The sequence below is a fragment of the Colossoma macropomum genome, unplaced genomic scaffold, assembly GCF_904425465.1.
Source record: "Colossoma macropomum unplaced genomic scaffold, Colossoma_macropomum, whole genome shotgun sequence".
Taxonomy (NCBI): domain Eukaryota; kingdom Metazoa; phylum Chordata; class Actinopteri; order Characiformes; family Serrasalmidae; genus Colossoma; species Colossoma macropomum.
The window spans coordinates 29,137,129-29,157,499 of record NW_023494799.1 but is presented as its reverse complement, the minus strand read 5'-3'; the positions used below and the strand labels follow the sequence as shown (position 1 = coordinate 29,157,499).

The 20,371-nt window shown below is 38.4% G+C and overlaps 1 protein-coding gene across 2 annotated transcripts in view; it reads right to left on the bottom strand.

Moving 5' to 3' along the window:
- Nucleotides 1–20,371, bottom strand: part of LOC118818804 (guanine nucleotide-binding protein G(q) subunit alpha-like) — a 34,659-nt gene that overhangs the window by 9,226 nt on the left and 5,062 nt on the right. Inside the window, exons 2-4 of one of the 2 annotated variants that reach the window (XM_036586255.1) lie at nt 6,406–6,590; nt 4,960–5,114; nt 3,469–3,597 (exon numbers count right to left, since the gene is read on the bottom strand). In XM_036586255.1, coding sequence (XP_036442148.1) covers nt 3,469–3,597; nt 4,960–5,114; nt 6,406–6,590 — 469 coding nt within the window. Of the gene's footprint in view, nt 1–3,468; nt 3,598–4,044; nt 4,174–4,959; nt 5,115–6,405; nt 6,591–20,371 lie in introns of both variants that reach the window. The other variant, XM_036586256.1, reaches the window with a different exon arrangement.

Here is a 20,371-nt window from a genome sequence, read left to right as displayed (position 1 = left end):
TTTTGTTTTAATTGATTTTGGGGCATTTCTCTTGGTCCCATCATCATGAAAATTTCACACAATTTGAAGAACTGCCGTGTTCAAATAAGACAAAAATAAAAAACAATATTTAACAGAAAATTACACTGAAACCTCAACAACTAAAGATAATATAATTTGTTTCAGTATTTAGTGTGTCTACTATTTGCCTTTATTACAGCTTCTGTTCTTTTCAGGACACTTACTAAAAATTTTTCAAAGAAATCTGCAGGGATATTTTTCCATATCTCCAAAGTTCAGTCTTAGAAGTTGGTTGCATTTTCTACCTCACGAGTAATCAAGCACATTCAATGAGGTCTGGACACTGGGGTGGCCAGTCCATTGTTCTGAGAACACCAGCAGTTTCTTTGTTTGCTTTACAAATTTGTTTCATTTGGAAATCTCGCAAATATGACAGCTTTAAATACTGTTTATAAAAGATTTATAATTTTTTTAAAAATACAATTACATGCCACATCAATTTCAATTCAATATTTCAATTTCAATGTTGTGACAAATGGTCAGCGGTGGTCTGCAAGAGGTCATTTCCCATTGATAGATGGGGTAAAGGGTGGGCTGAAAACTGCGCAGCATCAGATGGTCTACAGTCAGTAATTGTAAACCTACAAAGTGCACCTATAGGGTGGATCTTTCTAATAAAATGGCCAATGAGTGAGCAAGTATAATATATTGCAATATAATCAGATCAAAAGCTGCTCATGACCAAATTACCCTATAGCTAAGGTATGAATAATAAAGGTGAATAATTAAACCAATTTTCAGCAGAAGTTAAAAGAGAAGGTAAGCACAGATTTGTTTTGTGTAGGCACCTTGGTCTTGCTACCTTCGTCCCTGGCGGCCAGGCGCATGGCTTTGATAAATGGGCTCCTCCAGGAGCACTAGCCTAAAATAAAGCTCCTTCGCTTCAGCCAACCTCTTTTCCTGCAGCTAGGATGACTGACTGACCTACTTACGAGGATAAGTGATTCTGTGTAGGATGAGCTACAGGAGAGCGAGACAATTTCATCTGGTTCCAAAGCAATTAAACGTTTGAGGTAGAGGCGTTTGGCATGCCACCGTGTAGGCATTATGTGGTGAGCCATTTTTTTTTTTTTTGCCTGTCTTAAAATCGCCTCTAGTGTAATTCATCCCATGGTACTTCACCTTCTCGCACCCCTCTACTATTAAACAGTCATTAGATGTCAAAATGGGACTGCTAAATAAGACGCATCATAATAAGGATTACTACAGAGAATGTCCTTAAAGTGCGTTTGTTCTGTGAGCATGTTGAGCAGAGAGGGAACCTCTTGAGCTGAACCTCGTTGGGAGCGGAGCTATTTCTAGCGATGGTCCGCGTAGGCGGGCTCAACATGCTGGCTCCCCATCGATCTGCGCGCTTTCGTAATCACTCCTGTTCAGCGGCATCCTCTCGTTTCTTCCTCTACTCTCCTAAATGGAGGAAGAGAGGCTGCGGAGTTCACAAAGCTGCGGTCCGTAACAGCATATGCCACAGGACGGAGGTACTGCATCAGCTTTGTCGGGATGCTGTAATGCTACGTTTAACCTGGCGACTTGTTCATGCTAATAACATAAAAGCAAGACCAACTCATGCTGATATACAGTCTGCTTAGTGCCAATATCATATATGGACCATTTTACCAAATTAGTTCAAACTAATCAGTCCCACAGTAAAAAAAACTATTTAAAAACAACAACCAACAACAACAATGAACCATTTAGGCATTCATAGAGATGGTAATAAGCTAAATATATAGAAAATCACCATTAATAGAGTACTTACTATTGTAACGTGTGTGTCCCAAATCCTAACCACTAAATTTTAACTTGTGAAAAAAATTCTTTGCATTTTTTTCATGTTGTTTTTATAAAGGTTTCTTTTGTTTTTGTTTTTTTTTCAAATTAAGTTGAAATATTTAGATTTGTCAAGTTGCATTTTTAAATAAAAAGACCATTCAAAAAAATCAAAATGTTTTCATGTCACTACTGAAACAGTTTTAGTCCATAGGTGGAGCCTTATTTTAGTGCAAGAAGTGAAACTGCCTCCCTGTCTCTTATGGCCACATTGTGAGCAGTTAGATTCCATTGTTTTCAAGCAAAGGTGTCCCAAAGTCTGAAAATCAGTGCACAACATTAAGAATTTTTACTACAGAAACACACATTTTCTGCAATTAACTTTGTGTTTTAATAAAAAAAATGTTATGATTATGTGTACAACCCTTCAAAGTTGTGTTTGCTGGTCATGTTCTGTTCGTGACAAAATGAAATGTTTTAGTAAAATGAACAATATTAAGGCATGATTCAAAGCAAAATTATTTCAGTCTAATGTCAAAGTCAGTTAAAAGTCCAAAATGTGTTTTGAACTCTAAACCAATTTGGTAGAATGAGCCATATACACCCTATGTGGCACTTTATTATCCTATCTGCTAAACAAATATTAGAAAACCTTAATGTCTTAAGCAAGACACTACAGGTAAATAGGGTAATTTTAACACCATATTTTACAATAAATCTTTGGCAGCTAATTATTGATATTCCTACAAGTAGTTTTTGATTAAAAGTTTTGTTAGTTATTTACTAACATGCATACATTTTCATTTAACAAAAAAAAAAAAAAAAATCCAAACTTTTAATGATAAGAATTGAAATGTTTATTTCATTTTAGAATCTCAAGTAAAAAGATCTTACAGAAATGATTATCGAAATCTTATTGTTTAATCAGGCAGACACTGCAGTTTTACTATAAACAGTTTTTGAGGTCATTTTGTAGTAAAAAATCTAGGGGCAAATTCAGCTGTTAGTAATAATTTTAGGAAATTCTTCTGTTAGCATCCTTCATAAAATGGTAAGGAACGAGTATGCAAAAGTTAATGAACACAAGTATTCTAGAAGCTAAGATTTTTTTTTTTTTATTTTAAATGCAGAAAAAAAAGCTTAGAAAAACTATTCATATTCTATGGGAAGCAAGCTTTTCAGTGAGATATGACATGATTTACTCGTGAAAATAAGTGGCAGAACTAATCCTACAATAAAGTTGCTAAATTCTGGAAAACAGACACAAATGGAAGTGCACTGACTAAATACATGGAAATAATGTATTTCTGTTGAGTTTTTGGTATTTTTTACAGCCACAATTCATCCAAAAATCTGAAAATGGTTAATGAGACCTAAATTGTCATTTCTACCTGTGCAGCAATGGCTGTCTTTACACTCTTTATACTACATGGAATCACAATAAAATAAAACAGTATAAAAGATGAGGGTTAACGAGTGGATGAAGTGACGATGGATTAGGGACTTCACAGTATTTCTATTTTTTATTCATTCATCTTCAGCAGACCAATGTGACCCACTGTAACACACTGATTAAAAGCACACAAGTGACCACAACAACACGAAAATGGAAGAATAATTCCTGTCTCTATGTTCTACCTGAAAATGATGCTTTGCAAGTCGAAAGGGTATTCAATGATCCCAGTAGTTGGAATGCGAACCCTAAGCACATCTTGTTGGGTTGGTAGATACGACGAATCCGCAATACGATCCAGATCACTTAGATAGCTAGAGACAAAAAAGATGCAGCAAGAGAAAGAGAGAGGGAGAAAAACAATGAAGAAAATTGAGGCATGACAGCAGGTAATTCATTCCCCAATCAGACAGTGGGCCTCTCCAGGAACACTGGGATCCTGCAATTCAGGGATTTGAACCAATACCCTTCCGAGTCTTCAGCTTCCCTCCAAAACCAAACCCATGACGTCTCAGTAAGCAGCCAAAGTCCTGATAGCATCTCACTGACCTTTTCAAAATCTACTCAGTCATTAATAACAATGAAACATTTGAGTCTGGGGCATTATGTAGAGAGTCAGTGGCGGCAGCAGAGACTATGGCAGAGGAAGTCTCAGATTTAGAGAGAGAATGCGATCAGGGCAGGTAGCAGTGCAGCAGCAGAGTGCTTGGACAGCGACAGAGGTGATGGTATGGCCACAGCAGGTTTGCGGTCAGCAGTACCTGAAGATTATATTCTCCAAATCAAAAGGGTATTCTATGATGCCAGTGGTGGGCACTCTGACCCTCAGCACGTCCTGCTGGGAGGGAATATACCCTGTGGCAGATATCCGCTCTAAATCGCCCAGGTAACTGCGGGGGGTGAACCAATTACAGCATAGAGAAATACAGGAAATACATGTAGGTAGCTGTGCACAGATGTTTTGCATAATGAGGCAATTCTCATTTCACACTAAAGTGTAAACTTACAACCTGTCAACGGTCTGAATTATGCAAAAAGGAACCGTGACTAATTAGTTATTACATAACTACAGTGGGGTTCATAAGTCTGAGAACACACTGAAAATCTGGGATGGTTTTCAATTAATCCTGGAAACAACCACAGAACATTTTGGAACTTAAAAATTAAAACAAAAGAAAAGTTATGACAAATAAAATGAACAAGAAATGTTCACCATTCTGCTCCATTTCTAGGTCACTATCCAAATTTAAGCTAATCTTCGTCATTGACTATGTTAAGGCCTTGCACAAAAAGATCAGATTACCAACAACTCCAAAGTAGATGTGATCTATACATCAGCGACTTCTGTCACGTTTAGTTATCAGAGCCCACTCTAGCTCGAGTACACATGGTCATTAAAGCAAAAGGGAGACAAATACTACAAAATCTTGAAATTCCTATAATATTTCACAGATTCTACCTTTCACTAATTATTGTTATGCTAACAATATAATTGGTAACAAAACACTATTAAATTAAAACAGAAAAGAATGCATAATCGAAGTATTTTTGCTAGTGGTCTCAGACTATTATTCCCCACTGTGCTAGACACCTCTGAGTAAATGTAACACTACACAAATAAAAGCAATAATGAAGGTGAGGAAAACACTGAAGATGTTGAATGCAGACAAACTCACTATTTGGTAGAGTCAGAGAGCTGGTACTCTCTCCTGCGATCGTAGGCTTCCTGAATGCCCGGGTCGGCCCACAGCATCTTTATTGCATTGATGTAGGGCTGGTCAAAGGAGCACACCTTCTCTACATCCACCTCTCGCACCAGTAATGCATTGGCCTGAGGACACAACAAATGACTAAATTGTACAATATCGTAAATGGTAAAGGCCTTGTAAAAGCTGTCCTTAGGGAATCGGACTAGGGCAGTTTTTCCAAACCCCAAACTTCCCACAGGATCCACATTTTCCCTTATGCCAGATTCCAGTACAACTGAACCATCCAACCAAGAACGGAATATCTGGTACAAATAGCTGGGGTACAGCAAAAAACTGGACCTTGAGTATATTACATTTGACACATTTATTTTCAGAATTTACATATTGGGAAAAGAAGTCCTAAAATGTGGCATGTGCATAAGTTTCGGCACTCTCTCAGCCAGTATTAATTACACCCCATATGGCTGAAATCACAGCCTCCAAACATTTCTTGCAACCAACCAAGTCTTTCTATTCTTGATTCAAGTTTTCTTCTTCCTCTCTTTTCCTTCTAGAATTATTCTAGTCCAGAAAAATTCATAGACTGCCATACATGCACAGCATCTACCCACAGATTCTCAATACCATTCAAGTCAGAGAACACTGGAGGCCATTTAAAAAGGTTAATCTATTGTTTCTTGAAGCACTTTATGGTAGATTTTGTATTACATTTGCATTTATATTTACAGCATTTCTCAGGCACTCTTATCCAGAATGACTTACAATTTGAAAACTTCACAGAGGTAGGTGAAGGTGGTGTTAGGAGTTTTGCCCAAGGAGTCTAATAGTATAGCGTAGGGTGCTTGCCCAGCTGAGGGATTAAACCCCAGTCTACAGTGTGGAGAGCAGAAGTGTTGCCCACTACACTATACCAACCACTGCATTTTGAATCAGTGTCTTATATCCAACCTCTTTTCACCTTCAGTTTCTTAACTGACTGGGTCACATCTGCTTCCAGGATTTGTTGATATTTAGAAGAATTCTTTCTTCCCTCTATCCCCACATCATTTCCTTGCCATAGAACCCCAAAGCATAATAGATCCACCCCCATGTTTAACAGTAGCCAAGGTGTTCTTTTCATCAAATGCTGCTCCCCTTCCCTAACATACCTTTGAAGAAGTAAAAATGGAGCTCAGTCATCACAGTACTTCTTTCCAAAACGCTTATTTAATAATTGTGCATCAAGTTCCATGAAGAGCTGGTTATAGTCAAAAAAAGTCAACAAAATGTGTAATTTGTAAAAATAAACAAATAAATAAAATAATAAACATAAATAATAATAAATACATGCAAAAAATACACACACACACCTAATCTTTCTCAAATTGTGTTTCTGCATTTAGTTCACTCTGTCCACTGAATATAGATTCTCACCTTGTTTTGCTCATACTTGTACTGGATCTTGAGATTATCCATAGCGCGGATCATGGCCTGCATGGAGGTGAAGATGTTCTGGTAGACGAGCTTAGTGAAGCTGCGCTTGTCTTCGTCAGTGTAGCCTGACCCATGGATGATGCGCATCTGTTTGATGAAGGTGCTCTTGCCGCTCTCACCCGTGCCTAGAGAGGAGCAACAAACACAAAAGGTATGAGAGCTCTGGATAACCAAAATATCCCAAATATTCTTGGAATTTTTTATCTTAATTATGCCATGTTAAAGTCACTAAATAGCATCAATGCAGATAAAGAAGCAACACTGGAAAGCAAAAAAGTCAGATGGCAGAGCTGAGCAGTTTGGATTCACACACATTAAAGCAATGCAAAGACAGTGGCTCTTTATTTAAAAAAGAAGCAGCAGCAGAACCTCAACTTCTCCGCCCCTCTCTCACGCACACACAGCTGGCTGTATGCTGACAGGGGAATCCCATTAAACGGTTTGGTTGCATAAGCACAGCTCCCTCAAACTCCTAAGGATAAAGCTAAGTTCTGACTGAGCAGTGAGACAGAAAGCCAGAGTAAATAAAAACTTCTCATCTACCTACTAGTTAGCACGAACTACCAAATCATAGCCGTGATTTCTTGCTGGTATCTGGACAGACACCAACACTGCAACAGAATCTAAAGAAGGTAGAATGAATCAAAACAATGGCTTTACTCATCAAGATTAGCCAAACAGTGATTCTGACGCAAAATTATTTATCATAAACCAATCACATGTTTTCATACCCCCTACTCTGAGTTTATAAGGACAATTTTTGGAGCTCTCTGCTGATTTTCTTCCCTAGTAGGTTTAGGCTATGCAGTAAAATCTAGGTCACGCCACAGACAGAGACTTGGTTCATTTGCTATGTGAGAGTTCTGACCTGCACAGCATTGGTGGTGACCTTGTACAGTAGCAGAATGAGAAGATTAAGGAAAGAAATACATAATTAAAAAAAATGTAAGGCACGAGCAACATTAAATACATGTTTGCAGCGTAACTTGCTTAAATCTGATTTATTTATGGCAGTATATAATAACACTGATCTTAGATTTAGATTTACTATTTCTCAAACAATAAGGCATGCGCAACAGCATTAAGACAGAAACCAGGCTACATTGGCCACAGCACAGTCCTGGTGCAGAGATGGTCGTCATGGCAACACTTTACAGCATTTAGCACACAGTAAACCCATTTTCAAAGAGCAGGCCAAACCGTGCCCCCTCCTCATGGCAAATAACTGCTCCACCCTGAAAGAAAGACTGACCGAAAATAGGAAATGTCAGTTAAAAATAGCCGTCAAATTCAAAGTGGACCACTTGACAAGCGTTGTATATTTTTTGATGTACAAGTACCATACCTAATTATAAACGTGACTGAGGCAGATCAGGTTGATGCAGTGCTTGACTGAATGTCCTTCCCTACATCTGAGTGAACCAATCTATGGCAAATGAAAGGCTAAATATGGACCAAACACTTAAGATAGAGAACATACATTTTACCACAAATGAATGAAACAGTTATTTCAGTCAAGGCTCAGTTTTTTCAGGTAAAAATCGTGGAGCATGGCGTCCTTTTCCTAAATGTTTAACTATGATGGGGTCAGGTAAGATTTGTATTTTAAAACTCAACTCAGACCAACTTTCTCTAACCAAATCTGCCAAACATAGTCCTGGATGGGACAACTACTAACACCATTACTTAAAGGCACACCAAAGAAGCACAGAGCCAAGTTGGGTCACAGGGAGAGCAAGTTCAAACTCACTTCAGGCTCAAGTTCAGACTTTCATCTTTTCACCCTCTATGCTATTCATATAGATTTAATGCAATAAAACCTTTCTGAACCGATTTGGTATCAATGTGATACCGATCAGCTATTAAAAACACAGTCTTCCAGTTAAAAGAGACACGAGGTGAAATAAGTCATAATGTAATTAGGCTAATAAATACGGAGGCACGATTGGAATTAATCAAGATCAGAATCAGCAGATTTCTGCTCCAAATACATGACGATAGGTCAATTTATTACTTTTACTTTGGCTGATCTGCATTGTGTGTTTATGAGACCAACACACTAGTGCTGTATCTGAATGATGCCCCTAGACCTAAACCAAAATGTAGCATAATCATACATTGGATTAAGCACATTTGCCTCTTAATTTAAACGTAGCACTTTATTTGCTTCATTTTACAAAAATAGGCAACAGATTTTTCATTTAAGAATTTTAAAATGCCAGTTTGGTTATTACAAAGCAAATAATGTTATTTCTAATGTTATTTATATTGCTAACTTTAACTAATATAAAGCACTGAAAATATGATATGCACATGCTGTTTCATGTGTTCATGTAACCCACTTAATGAGCTTCGGGCTAAAAAAAATAAATAAATAAACTGAAGTGATACTAAGCAGTTTGCATTTATCTTAAAGACTTCTGTGACTGACTGCAATGTAAATTTCAAACCACATCACCTATTATCAGTTGTTCGTGGTCTTGTTCTGGATATAACAATGCAGTAATGGCTAGATGCCGAGTGGCAAGCGGTAGCACTCTGAGACACAGAGGACTGCTGGAAGTCACCGACTAGTGGCGACTGTGGCCAGTATGTGGTGCACAAATGGTGCACAATGCATAAATGTCTGTGGTGGAGCATGCACCTTCATTAAAAACAATGGTTTTGAATTTTTAGATGCAGTATACGACAGTTGTGGTGGACAGTAGCCTTAACAAACTTGTTTTATTGTGTGCTGTGAGAATTCTGCCCTTAGGCATTTTGCACTGGGGATGCTACCCAGCCAGTTGAGAAAAATTGTGCAGATGTATTTATATAAGAGATTTTGGTGACTGACGAACTCTAGTGTTGGTTAGCAACATTAGCCTTATACATTATATGGCCAAAAGTATGAGGACACCCCACCTAACTATTCAGTTCAGGTGTTTCAGCCACACCCATTGCTAAAAGGTGCATAAAAGCAAGCACATAGCCATGCAATCGATAGACAAACATTGATAGTAAGATAGACAAGTCAGTTTTCTGCCCTGCTAGATCTGCCCCAGTCAAGTGTAAAAAATCAAGGTCCATAAAGACATGATGAATCTGGTGTGGAGGAACTCCAGTGGCCTGCACAGAGCCCTGGCCTCAATCCCACTGAACACCTTTGTAATGAACTGGAACGTCGACTTCCCATCCAACATCAGCGCCTGACCTCACAAATGCTCCTTTGACTGAATAGACAAATTCCCACAGACACACTCCAAAGTATTGTGTGAAGCCTTCTCAGAAGAAAGCAGGCTGTTATAGCTACTCCATATTAAAGCCCATGGTTTTAGAATGGGATGTCCAACATGCTCGTACAGGTGTGGCGGTGAGGCGTTTACACACTTTTGGCCATATAGCGTAGTTGCAGTGCTACACTAAAGAGGAAACATCTGTACACCAAACAAGGGTAACACTTTCTATGAATGTCACCTTTGTAAGCATCTATAAACACATTCATAACACGTTATAATGCATTCATAAGGCATTATAAACATGGCTATAAATATTTATAAAAATGCATTACGTTATAGCCATGCTTATTATGCATTATGAATTGTTAACATAATACATTATAAGTACTGTTCATAAATTATAAGAGCTCATCAGTGGTATTTGTCTGCTCCAAGTAAAGTGAAGCGTACTGTACTAAAGCCTCCTCCAGTGTTAAGAGTGAGGCTTCAAGTTGAAGTATTTACTGAAGGATTTACTGAAACACTAAAACATACATAATAAAGCACATTACAGGCTTCAAATGTCAGAGTTTAAACTAGTGCTGCCAACAGTGCTTTACCCAATGTGGGAAAGTCAATGTACACCACCGTTAGCTTGGTATTTGTCTTTACTTTGCAGTCTCCAAGCTGGGACTGACTTCTTTGGCACTGACAGTATAACATGTTATCAACACTACTTATAATGCATTATATTAACAATTCATAATGTATAATAAACATGGCTATAAAGTGTAATCCGGTGTAATTCATTTTTATAAATGTTTATAATCATGTTTATAATGCCGTATGAAGGCATTATAACATGTTATAAATGTGTTTATAGATGCTTACAAACGTGACATTCACAGAAAGTGTTACCACAACAAGTATCAGTGGATTGACTACATCAGGGGTGAATGGAAAACTGTGTACTATAAATTTTTTTTTACCAAACCACTCTGTAAAGACTTTGTTCATTTTCATAGTTTGCAGTAAGTCATACTGTGTCCTCAAACACATCCACAAGTGAAGTGCAGACTTCAAACATGTCTTGGCTGATCTACTACATGTGGGGTAAGTGAGAAACTGTGTAAATTACATTTTTTGCCAAACCATTCCTTTAATCACATCACATCAAAGCACAGAGTTCTTCAATGTTTTCAGTATATGGCGGACACGTAGTAACAATCGCAAAATGATATTCTGTCATTCAGCCCTACTCAAGACAGTTTTTCCTACTTTAGTGTCTTGGGAGCATCCAATGGAAAGAAGCAGGAGACGAATTCACCTGCTTCAGATCATGCATTAGGACAGCCCACAGTTGTTTCAGACAACTGCAGGCGGATAAAGCCGTTTTGATTTATTTTGCCTGCCCTCTGTCATAAGATTTAACCCTCCCCCTCACCACTCTCACCCTGGCAGCCAGACATCTTGTTGCCTGGGACACCAGAGTGGTTGGCAGTACAAAGTCCCACCAAGGCACTTCCAAACGGTCCCCTGAGCAAGCGAGATCCAAAATTGCACTCTAACGGCTCTAAGAACGGATAGGAAGAATGTCAAAAAGCAGGCTGGGATTTTAATTGTGAGGCTCATTTCAAGGGGAAAAAATCTTGATTGCCAGATACCAGGATACCAGTCATATAACAAGATGCCTCATTCTTGGTTTTGGGGGCATTCTCTGCATTCCTTGCCTTGTAATGGACTTAAATGTCCATCTGATAGCCAGGCCTATTTTGGTTTCAGTTCAATCAAAACTCTTAGTGTCACTCCACCCATCTGGACAAGACGGAAAACAAGTATCTCTTGGCCACTAGATCACCAGTTAGAATGCCCATTCATGGATGCAGAGAGGTAGGATGCTTCTGGCAAAAATGTAGACGAGGCTGTATGACCATAGGTAAAAGGGAACAGACAATATGGGCAAAGTGGAAGTTACAGGGGCATGACAGTCACACAAAGCTTTCAGTGTACCTGATACCATGAAATACCAAATATGAGTATGAGCCAAAATTTACACTCTTGAAGAAAAATGTTCCTAAAAGGTTCCTGGCTTGGACTTTCAGTTCTAGGAAACTTTGTATAAAACTTTGAACTTCTGAACTTTTAAAAAGGTTCTTCACACTCACAAGTAAGGGCGGGCAATATGGCACAAAAAAACATCATGATACTTTGAGACATTTTAATGATTCAAAGCATATCATATTTAGTTTTCCTGAAACTAAATAAAAAAGTTGGAACAGACAAACAAAAACCAGCAGTGTCATATTTAATACTAGGGACGCATCAAAACCATATTTTTCAGATTGTGCACCGAGGCCAATGCCACAATGAATTACATACTTAAAATTAAGTAGTTGTTAGTGTAAATGAGAACAATCTACCTCAGGCGAGCACATCTCCGGTCCTGGAGGGCCGGTGTCCGGCACAATTTGGTGATTTACCTGCTCAACCACACCTGATTACACTCATCTGTTAATTGGCAGGTTTAATGGGTGTGTTTGAGTAGGGAAACCTCAAAACTGTGTTGGACACCGGCCCTCCTGGACTGGAGTTGTGCTCCCCTGATCTACTTTAACAATTAAATCAGTAAAATCTAGCTGATTTTAAATAATGTGCATTAGCTAGCTATGCTACATTAGTTACCATGGATCGAGTAGCACTGCAGTGAACAAGAGTGGGTTTTGTTCCACATCAGAAATGCATCTGAGGACCTCACTGGGACCTCACTTTTATGTCTTTTTCAAGTTTTTTTGATTGTTTTTTACGATTTATATACTCACATGATACAGACAGCTCTGTCTATCGACAATTTCCAACAAAGCCATTTCATTAATTTCATTCATCTGTGCACTGAAATATATACAATTGGACAATACAAATCTCTCTTCAGCAGTGGTCTCCAACTCTGGTTCTGGAGAGCTACCTTCCAGCAGAGTTTGGCTCCAACCTGTATCCAATAACCTGCCCTGCGCCCCTTACTTAACTCTAATACATCTGATCCAGCCAATCAGGAGCTTGGGAAGAGGTTAATTAGCTGGAGCAGATGTGGCAAATTGTGGCTGGAACTAGGCTCTGCAGGAAGGTGGATCTCCAGGACCAGAGTTGAAGAGTTTACCTTGCCTCCTGCCCAGTGCCTCTGACCACAACAACATTTTACATTTTGGCCTAAAAATTTAGAGCCTGTGGCCGAAGTAGTCACTGGCCTTAGTCTTTTCGATTTTTAGAAAATCCTGTTTGATGTGACACTGAACCATGTGCATCAAATCTGGTTTGGCTGGAATTCTTTGACTGTAACAACTGCAGCAAGTAATGTGATGGTGTAATAACCGTGGTGGTACCCCCCTGCCAAAATGGTCGCCTTTTGTCATACATGCTGTTCTCTTGGCTAAAGTTTGCTAATATCACTTTATGAAATAAGGTCTTCAGTAACATGAGGTGTTACATAACATGGTGTTACACTAGGAGCGTATCACTGCAGTAGTCCTCACAACAGTACAACAGTAAGTGTTCGTATGTTAACTAAACTGCAAAAAAATCATTGCACACATTTATGCTGAAAAGTAAACAATGTTTAGTTTACTTTCATACTGTACACGGGCTGCAAGCTTCTCATACCAACAAAATGTTTCAGCATGGAAATCATGAGGTGAGAGTTTGCATCGGCTTGCAGTTGCATGCAAATTACACACACCGTATCATTCTGTGGTCAAAAGTATGTGATTGGTGCTGTAAATGATGCCGCAGTATAGGGCACCACTTCAGCCACATTTATTCTTAGCATTAAAGCGCGCTCTGTTTTTGGAAGTCACGTGTACAGACCTGTGTGTTTAAAAGACAAGCGTAACTGCATTTGTGGAATGTGTTCAGATCTAGTCATCCTGAGCCCAAGGCAGTCAGGCTAGCATCATTGATCACTGTGGATTGTGTATAATCTAAATCTTTTTTGTTTTTTGTTTTTTTTTAAAGAGATGTGAAGTGCCTAGCTTGTAACTCCCTACCTGAAGATTCTCCACTGCTATTACCACTCAAAAAGCTTGTGGTGCTTTGCATCAATGACACAGTGTCCTGGTTAATGTTTGAATTTAAGCAGACCATAAATCGGACACATCAAATCCTTTTTAGTGTGAGGTATATGGAATATGTTCCTGCTAACATCACTTTAAATTCAGAGCATCTTATCTGCATATAGCATAGGCATGCAGTGCTTAGTTGAAGGTCACCAAAAAGCAACACACAGTAAGAAGGTAGATCTATATCATCTATAAGGACTGTCAAAAGAAACTGCGGACAAACACTCAGCGCCATTAGAGTTTTGGCTGAAAAGGATTAGGACACAGAGACACCAAAATGAGATTCTGAAATTAAAGTATCATAAAGTTCTAGACAAGGACATGGACAGTACTTCCTAGATACTGCACCCTGGAGGTGTCCAGCAGGACAATGACACTGATACACCACAAAAAAAAAAAAAAAAAAACAGAGGTCATTTGATTAAAAACTAAAGCAGAATTCTGCAATAGACATCTTAGCCAAAGGAGTTAAATCCAAAGTTGTCTGTTTTGGCTCTGAATTGAAGCTAGATGTCATTATAATGGATTTAACCCTAACATAAAGTTATTAAACATTAAAAGAAATGTTTGCAGTTATCCTCAACAAGAAATGCCAAATACTAAAACAGGGCTGCCAAAAAACGCTGCCCTAACGTACAAATGCTCTGATCATCAAATGCCTGAGAACACAGTCGGATCCAGGATGGGTGTGCCAAAGAACACACACTTACTCAAACACCTCTGACTCATTGAGTATTCTCTACAACACACAGCTTTTGTGGAGTAGACACTCCAACACTTCTTAAACGGTAAACATTGGATGGAACACACTATGGACAGGTAGGAGCAGTCTAGCTTGCAATTCAGCTGTGCTGATGCCAAAATAGAAGCTGGATTACTAAGTAAAGCAGGTTCAGTCAAATACACTAATATTGCTAATAACTAGGGCTCAAATCTCTCACCTTACAATTCATTCAATTACAGTTGTATGGAAGATGATTTACTGCATCTCAAAGTGTCAAATATTGCCATGGTTTGATTACACTGTTTTGGTAGGAATACATAAATGCAGCTGGACTATTCACTGCTTTAATATAGACAATAAGAACAATACATCAAGCTTCACACTTTTAGCACTATTTTCACATCCGATCATATTTCAAAACCAAACCAAATGTCAGATTCTTCATCCAAGATCAATTAGATTTCCAACGATCTTGATTCTACAGAGTGCAAGTTTTTTTGAATATGCCAGACCTCAAAACTAAAACTTTTTAAGCAACATTTGAAAAAGTCCAGTCTTGTGATCCTCCTCCCAGCCCTGACAGGATACACCCAGATGACTAGTTTTAATCAGTGAAAGTGGTTTCCACTAGAGATGGCATTGATCGTATACCACCAAAAAAAAATTAAGATATCAGAGAGGAAAAACCAGAATAAATATCATGTCAGTTGTTCTTCCTGTGAGGTAATAAGAGTTTGAGAGGTTCGAGCACGACAGCCAACCTTTAGAAGGCCTTTAGTGAATCGTTTCAATTAAAAAATGCCTCATTTCAAAGCTAAAAAGTCTTTAGAAGACTTTAAAAAGAGCCTACTTTAAAAAAAGGCAGCTATCAGCCAATCAGTATCAGCCAATACCGAACCTTTATTCATCTGACAGTATCAGAAAAGAAAAAGTTGTAACATACCATCTCTATATGAAAAACATTCATTTCCAACATTCGTTTCAGGGATGCAAATAATTAACCATTAACCAATAAATGAACAATTGCTCGATCAATGTTACCACTTATTTAAAAAAAAATAAAATAAAAAAAAAACTTTTACTGTATTTAATTTCCAGTACAGCAGTTCCTATCTAAATGGGTAGGTTCATCATTGAAGTTGAGGAACGTTTTTAAATTGTATGCATGAGGGCACAACAGGCAACTGGACCCGCTAAAAAGGTCTATTAACAAATGAAGCATGCAGCTAATAATAGTGGTGTTCAGAGCCACTTTTTTTAAAAGGACCATAGCACAACTACAACGATGTACCTCGTCGAACGCAAACATCTACAAGGTGTAAGGGTGTGCAAAATTATAGAGCAGAATGTGGTGGACAGCGATGGATTGAGAGCTAATGAGGTACACAGAGCCAAAGCTAGGTCTGGTCATGGTTATGTTCATCCTTGGGCTGGTAATGATAATGTTAAATTTACACACTTCAGAATATATAACTTTGAAAAGCCAAGCTTTAAAGAATCCAGCCATTTTGTCAACATTATAGTATTTGGTCACAATCATGAACCCCAGGTTGTTTACTTCACACACACACACACACACACACACACACACACACACACACACACACGCCTGGCCTCAAGTATCAGTACTATGTTCCAAGGTCCATACAAGGAATACTTTCTAATATTTTGGTGCATTAATATAGACATCTGCACAAGGTGGGTTCACCTGTGGGTCCCGCATGAACTGCTACATTATTTAGAGGCAGGATTCACTTTGAAGCACTGCAGTCATTGCAGGTAAACAGCCAACAGGTTGTGGGCTTGTGCGGATGGGTATTATGGCTGGCTGAGTATGGCGGGCTTGGACAGTTATTGGCTGCTTGTAGAAGCAAACAGGCAAGCAGTAAATGAGCTGCAAGTGTGCTGTGAGAAAAACACATTAGTAATCCCAAGCAGCAAAACACATGAAGCTATAGAGCATCCAGTACATATCCATGTACAAAATCAAACTGATTTTTTTCCTCGACAATTCATCTGGATTTTTAAACTGTGGCACAGCCTCAGTCTCTGATTTGGCTTTAAAATAATTTCAGCTGACTTGTAGACATCTTATAGAGTAATTAGCTAGCAACATAATGCTAACACAGATAAAAAGAATGTTAGTAGTGAAACCTGTGGTGTTGCCCGCATGTCTATCGACAGTGACATCACATAACGCAATGCTCATTGTGTGGTGCCGTGTGCAAATTCACGTAGCTTTGATTTACCCAATATGCATAAAATATTTACTTTCTGTTAGAACATTATAACGTTTATTTGTGCTGCTGGGTTTGCGAAGTTGCAATGGGTCTGGAGGCTCCACCACGTCATGAGGTTTGCACGAACACGGTTATATCAGTGGAGTGTATTACATCAAACACAGGCAGGAGCTGACGAGGACCACACGCATGGCCCAAAGTAGGCAGGTGTGTGTGCGGGTGGGCATGGCGTGTGGTTGAAGCAGGCGAATGCGGGCAAAAATGGTGCTAGGGTTTTGGACAGGAAATGGCAAGAAACCAAACTAGAATTTGCGGGCGCAAGCGGATGTGATTGGTAAATCAGGGGGGGTGCGGGTATTAATAATCAGGCCCGTGCAGACCTCTACATTAATAAACTAAATTTATTGTGACAGTAACAGTGGTGTATGATGTGTATATGAAGCATTTTACAAAAGCTTTGAACAATGCCTAAGCTTGTTTGTTAAATAACTGAAATTTTGATGTGTCCCATCCTTGATTTTAGGCCTGCCAATTAATGACAGAATAATGATGACTGGCTATCAGTCAAAAGAATTTGCCAATATCTGCATTCTTAGTTCATTCTGTAGACTTTTTGGCATTATATTAAAATTACTATATCCTTAACTATAATCAGCCAATCTTCCAATAATTAAAAAAATAGATGAATTTGAATCGCCACCTTGAGATAGGTACATCACGATGCACTGCAGCATTAATACACCACTAACAATGAATGGAAGCTACAAGTCACTGACTGGCATAATGTCATTGGCATTGTGCTAATTGATGGATATTCCTTTAAATAATCATAGCTCTTAGTGAGAAAAAAACCAAGCCTCCCTCCCTCTCCTTCACTTCATGCGGATCATGTGACACAGCAACAGCATGCGTTTGTGTGTGCAGCAGTAGTGTGGGTTGATATTGAGAGCTGCTGCCCTCGGCTCGGGTCTCTCCAGCGGAGAACGCCAACACACACTCTTTTTCTCTCACACATTCAGCTCGGCCTCATTCTCTCACTGCAGCCTCTTTCACTGCACAAGAGTACGCGCACACATATACATAAACACACAGCGTCTGAGAAAACAAGAATAAAAGAGGAAAAAGCAAACATGAACTTAGACCCAAGACACTCAATAGGAGTCTAAGTTTAACTTGTATCTGAAACTGCAGGCAGTTTATCAATAGGAAGATGACTGAAACATCCAACATGAATATGGGTATATACACATGCTGAACCTGCCATGTTAGCATGACAGCAGCAGATTAGCATCAAAGTGACAACACAGAACTTGTTTTCTGCTGATAGACAGATGTTGGCAAGTTCAAACACCATACCATGTGACCTTTCTAAATATTGTATTCGTCAAATATTTGATGAGCTCACAAAGTTATCAAATGGTTCACATAGTTAAATTCTTTTGGTTGCTTTAACAGTAAGAAAATATATCGAGATATATATGTAGAGACTTAAAGGGGAATTCCACTGATTTTTCAAAATCTTGGCTTAATTCAGTCAATAAGATGTAAACCAAGTTTTCATGTAAAATGCTCTGTTCTAAAGAACAATACAGATTTAGAATTGTTCACAGTGGCTGTGATAGGAACCAGACATCTGAAGAGTTTGTCTCTAAAAGCTGCTTTGCAAAATGTTATTATATGAAATGGTTACAAATATGCTGCATGATGTCTGATACATTGTTTTGCAAAAAGCTTATGGCTTAAAACATGTTTTTAAAAAATGCAGGACATTCTAAGGCAAAATCGTCCTCAAAAAAAAAAAATCCAGATTTAACACTTTTTTTTTATATAACCATCTTCAACATTACAAACAAAAACTGGTAGTTCCCTGATAGTTTTAGATAATAAATGAAGTGGCAATATATTTTCCTGTAGACATCACTACCCCTGGTTCCTATCACCACCAATGCAAAGAAATCAGTCAGTATGCTCCTCAACAATAAACCATTTCATATTAAACCACTCTGAATGACTTCTGAAATATAAAACAGCTAAAAGAAGTTGATGTAACTGCATCCAGTAATCTAGCAAATAAGTTATAAGTACATAGTGTTTATTTTAAGGTCCACACACTTGAAAAAGCTGACAACACCTGACTGATGTCCCCTAGTACCACACCTCTATCAGGTCAACATTTTCCTTGAAAGTAGGCTACAGAGATGCTATGTTATTTATTAATCGTTATATCGCAATATTGGCCCTTACCACACTGATGTCTCAGAAGGCTGCAACATGCAAAGCAGCTTCTAAGAAATCAATACAATTTTCACAGAGTGATGTAAGCATTCTGACCAAATCTCAGACATTCCAGATGAGTTTCTGTGAGTGCTGAATCCAAGTAATGTCTGTTTACATACTGCAAGGCATCTAACAATGGCTATATGCAACAGTACATTTGAAATATGATATTTTGTCCATATCATACAGCCCTAATAGGATACATGGCTCATCAAAGTAGTCTATGTTTAAATATGCTGGATAATGTGACTTTTACTTTTGTCTTGTTTAAAAACTGAAAGGTGTTCAAGGCTTTTTCAAATACGCCGTACAATTACATCCATCATGAATGAGGACTGCCTCGAATCTAGGGCTGAGTATTTACATTCAATACCTTTATGTTACCAACCAAACTACTTTAGTACTAGCAAATATTTAAAAAAACACCAAATTTCAGTACTTAAGTGGTCAGTCTTATTAGCATCCTGAGTCTAACATTTTTGTTCAAAAATAGACGTGATTGTTGAAATTACATTTCATATGTATGTTATTCACTTTCAGCACTGCTTATTCATTTTTTTTAATTATAAATTATTAATTCAATTCAATTTTCAACTGCTAATTCTTTTACATAAGCTAACACATGCCCATGTTGGCTAGCGTCAAGCTAACAGAGGAGGGGAGAGCGAAAGCCATCTCAAAAATATCAAGGCCGATTATGCTTTCTTGGACTCCAGATCACAGAAAGCTATCGCATCACTTGGGATCAAATTTACAGTCTCCCAACGATAGGTAAGTTCACCCAACTTCAGCAAATCACACCCATTTGGTTTGAAATTAAAAAAAAAAACAAAAAAACACAAGGTGTCAAAATTGTTTAGGAAATCGTGCATTCAAACACTGAGCTAACTCAACGAACTATGATTTGAACCATTTAGTAACTTGTAACTGCACAGAAGACGGCATCAGTGCAGGTAGAGCACAGAAAGCAAAAGCAAATCACAAGCTCCGGTCTATAAGGCCAAAATTAGCCTTGAGTCCTTGACTGAAGAAAGCAGTTTCAATGGACAACAATACGGTCATGTAACAGACTGTGGAGAAAGAATGAAGCAGTTCTCTGATCTTCCTCTGAGGAAACCTATTGTTACATCTAAAAAAAAAAAGATAGCCGCTATTTCAGTGACAGCGTTGCCTGGGCTTGTTACACGGTCGAAGTAAAGTGTGTTCCAGACATAGGTCATTCTCTTCCAGCAAATCAAATAACCACCACAGTGCAATAAAGAAGGCTTATTGCCATCAATCAAAGATTTTCCCAGCACTGGTGATGATGTCACCAATTGGACTACTCAATCCCACAGAAAACACACCACATACAAGCTT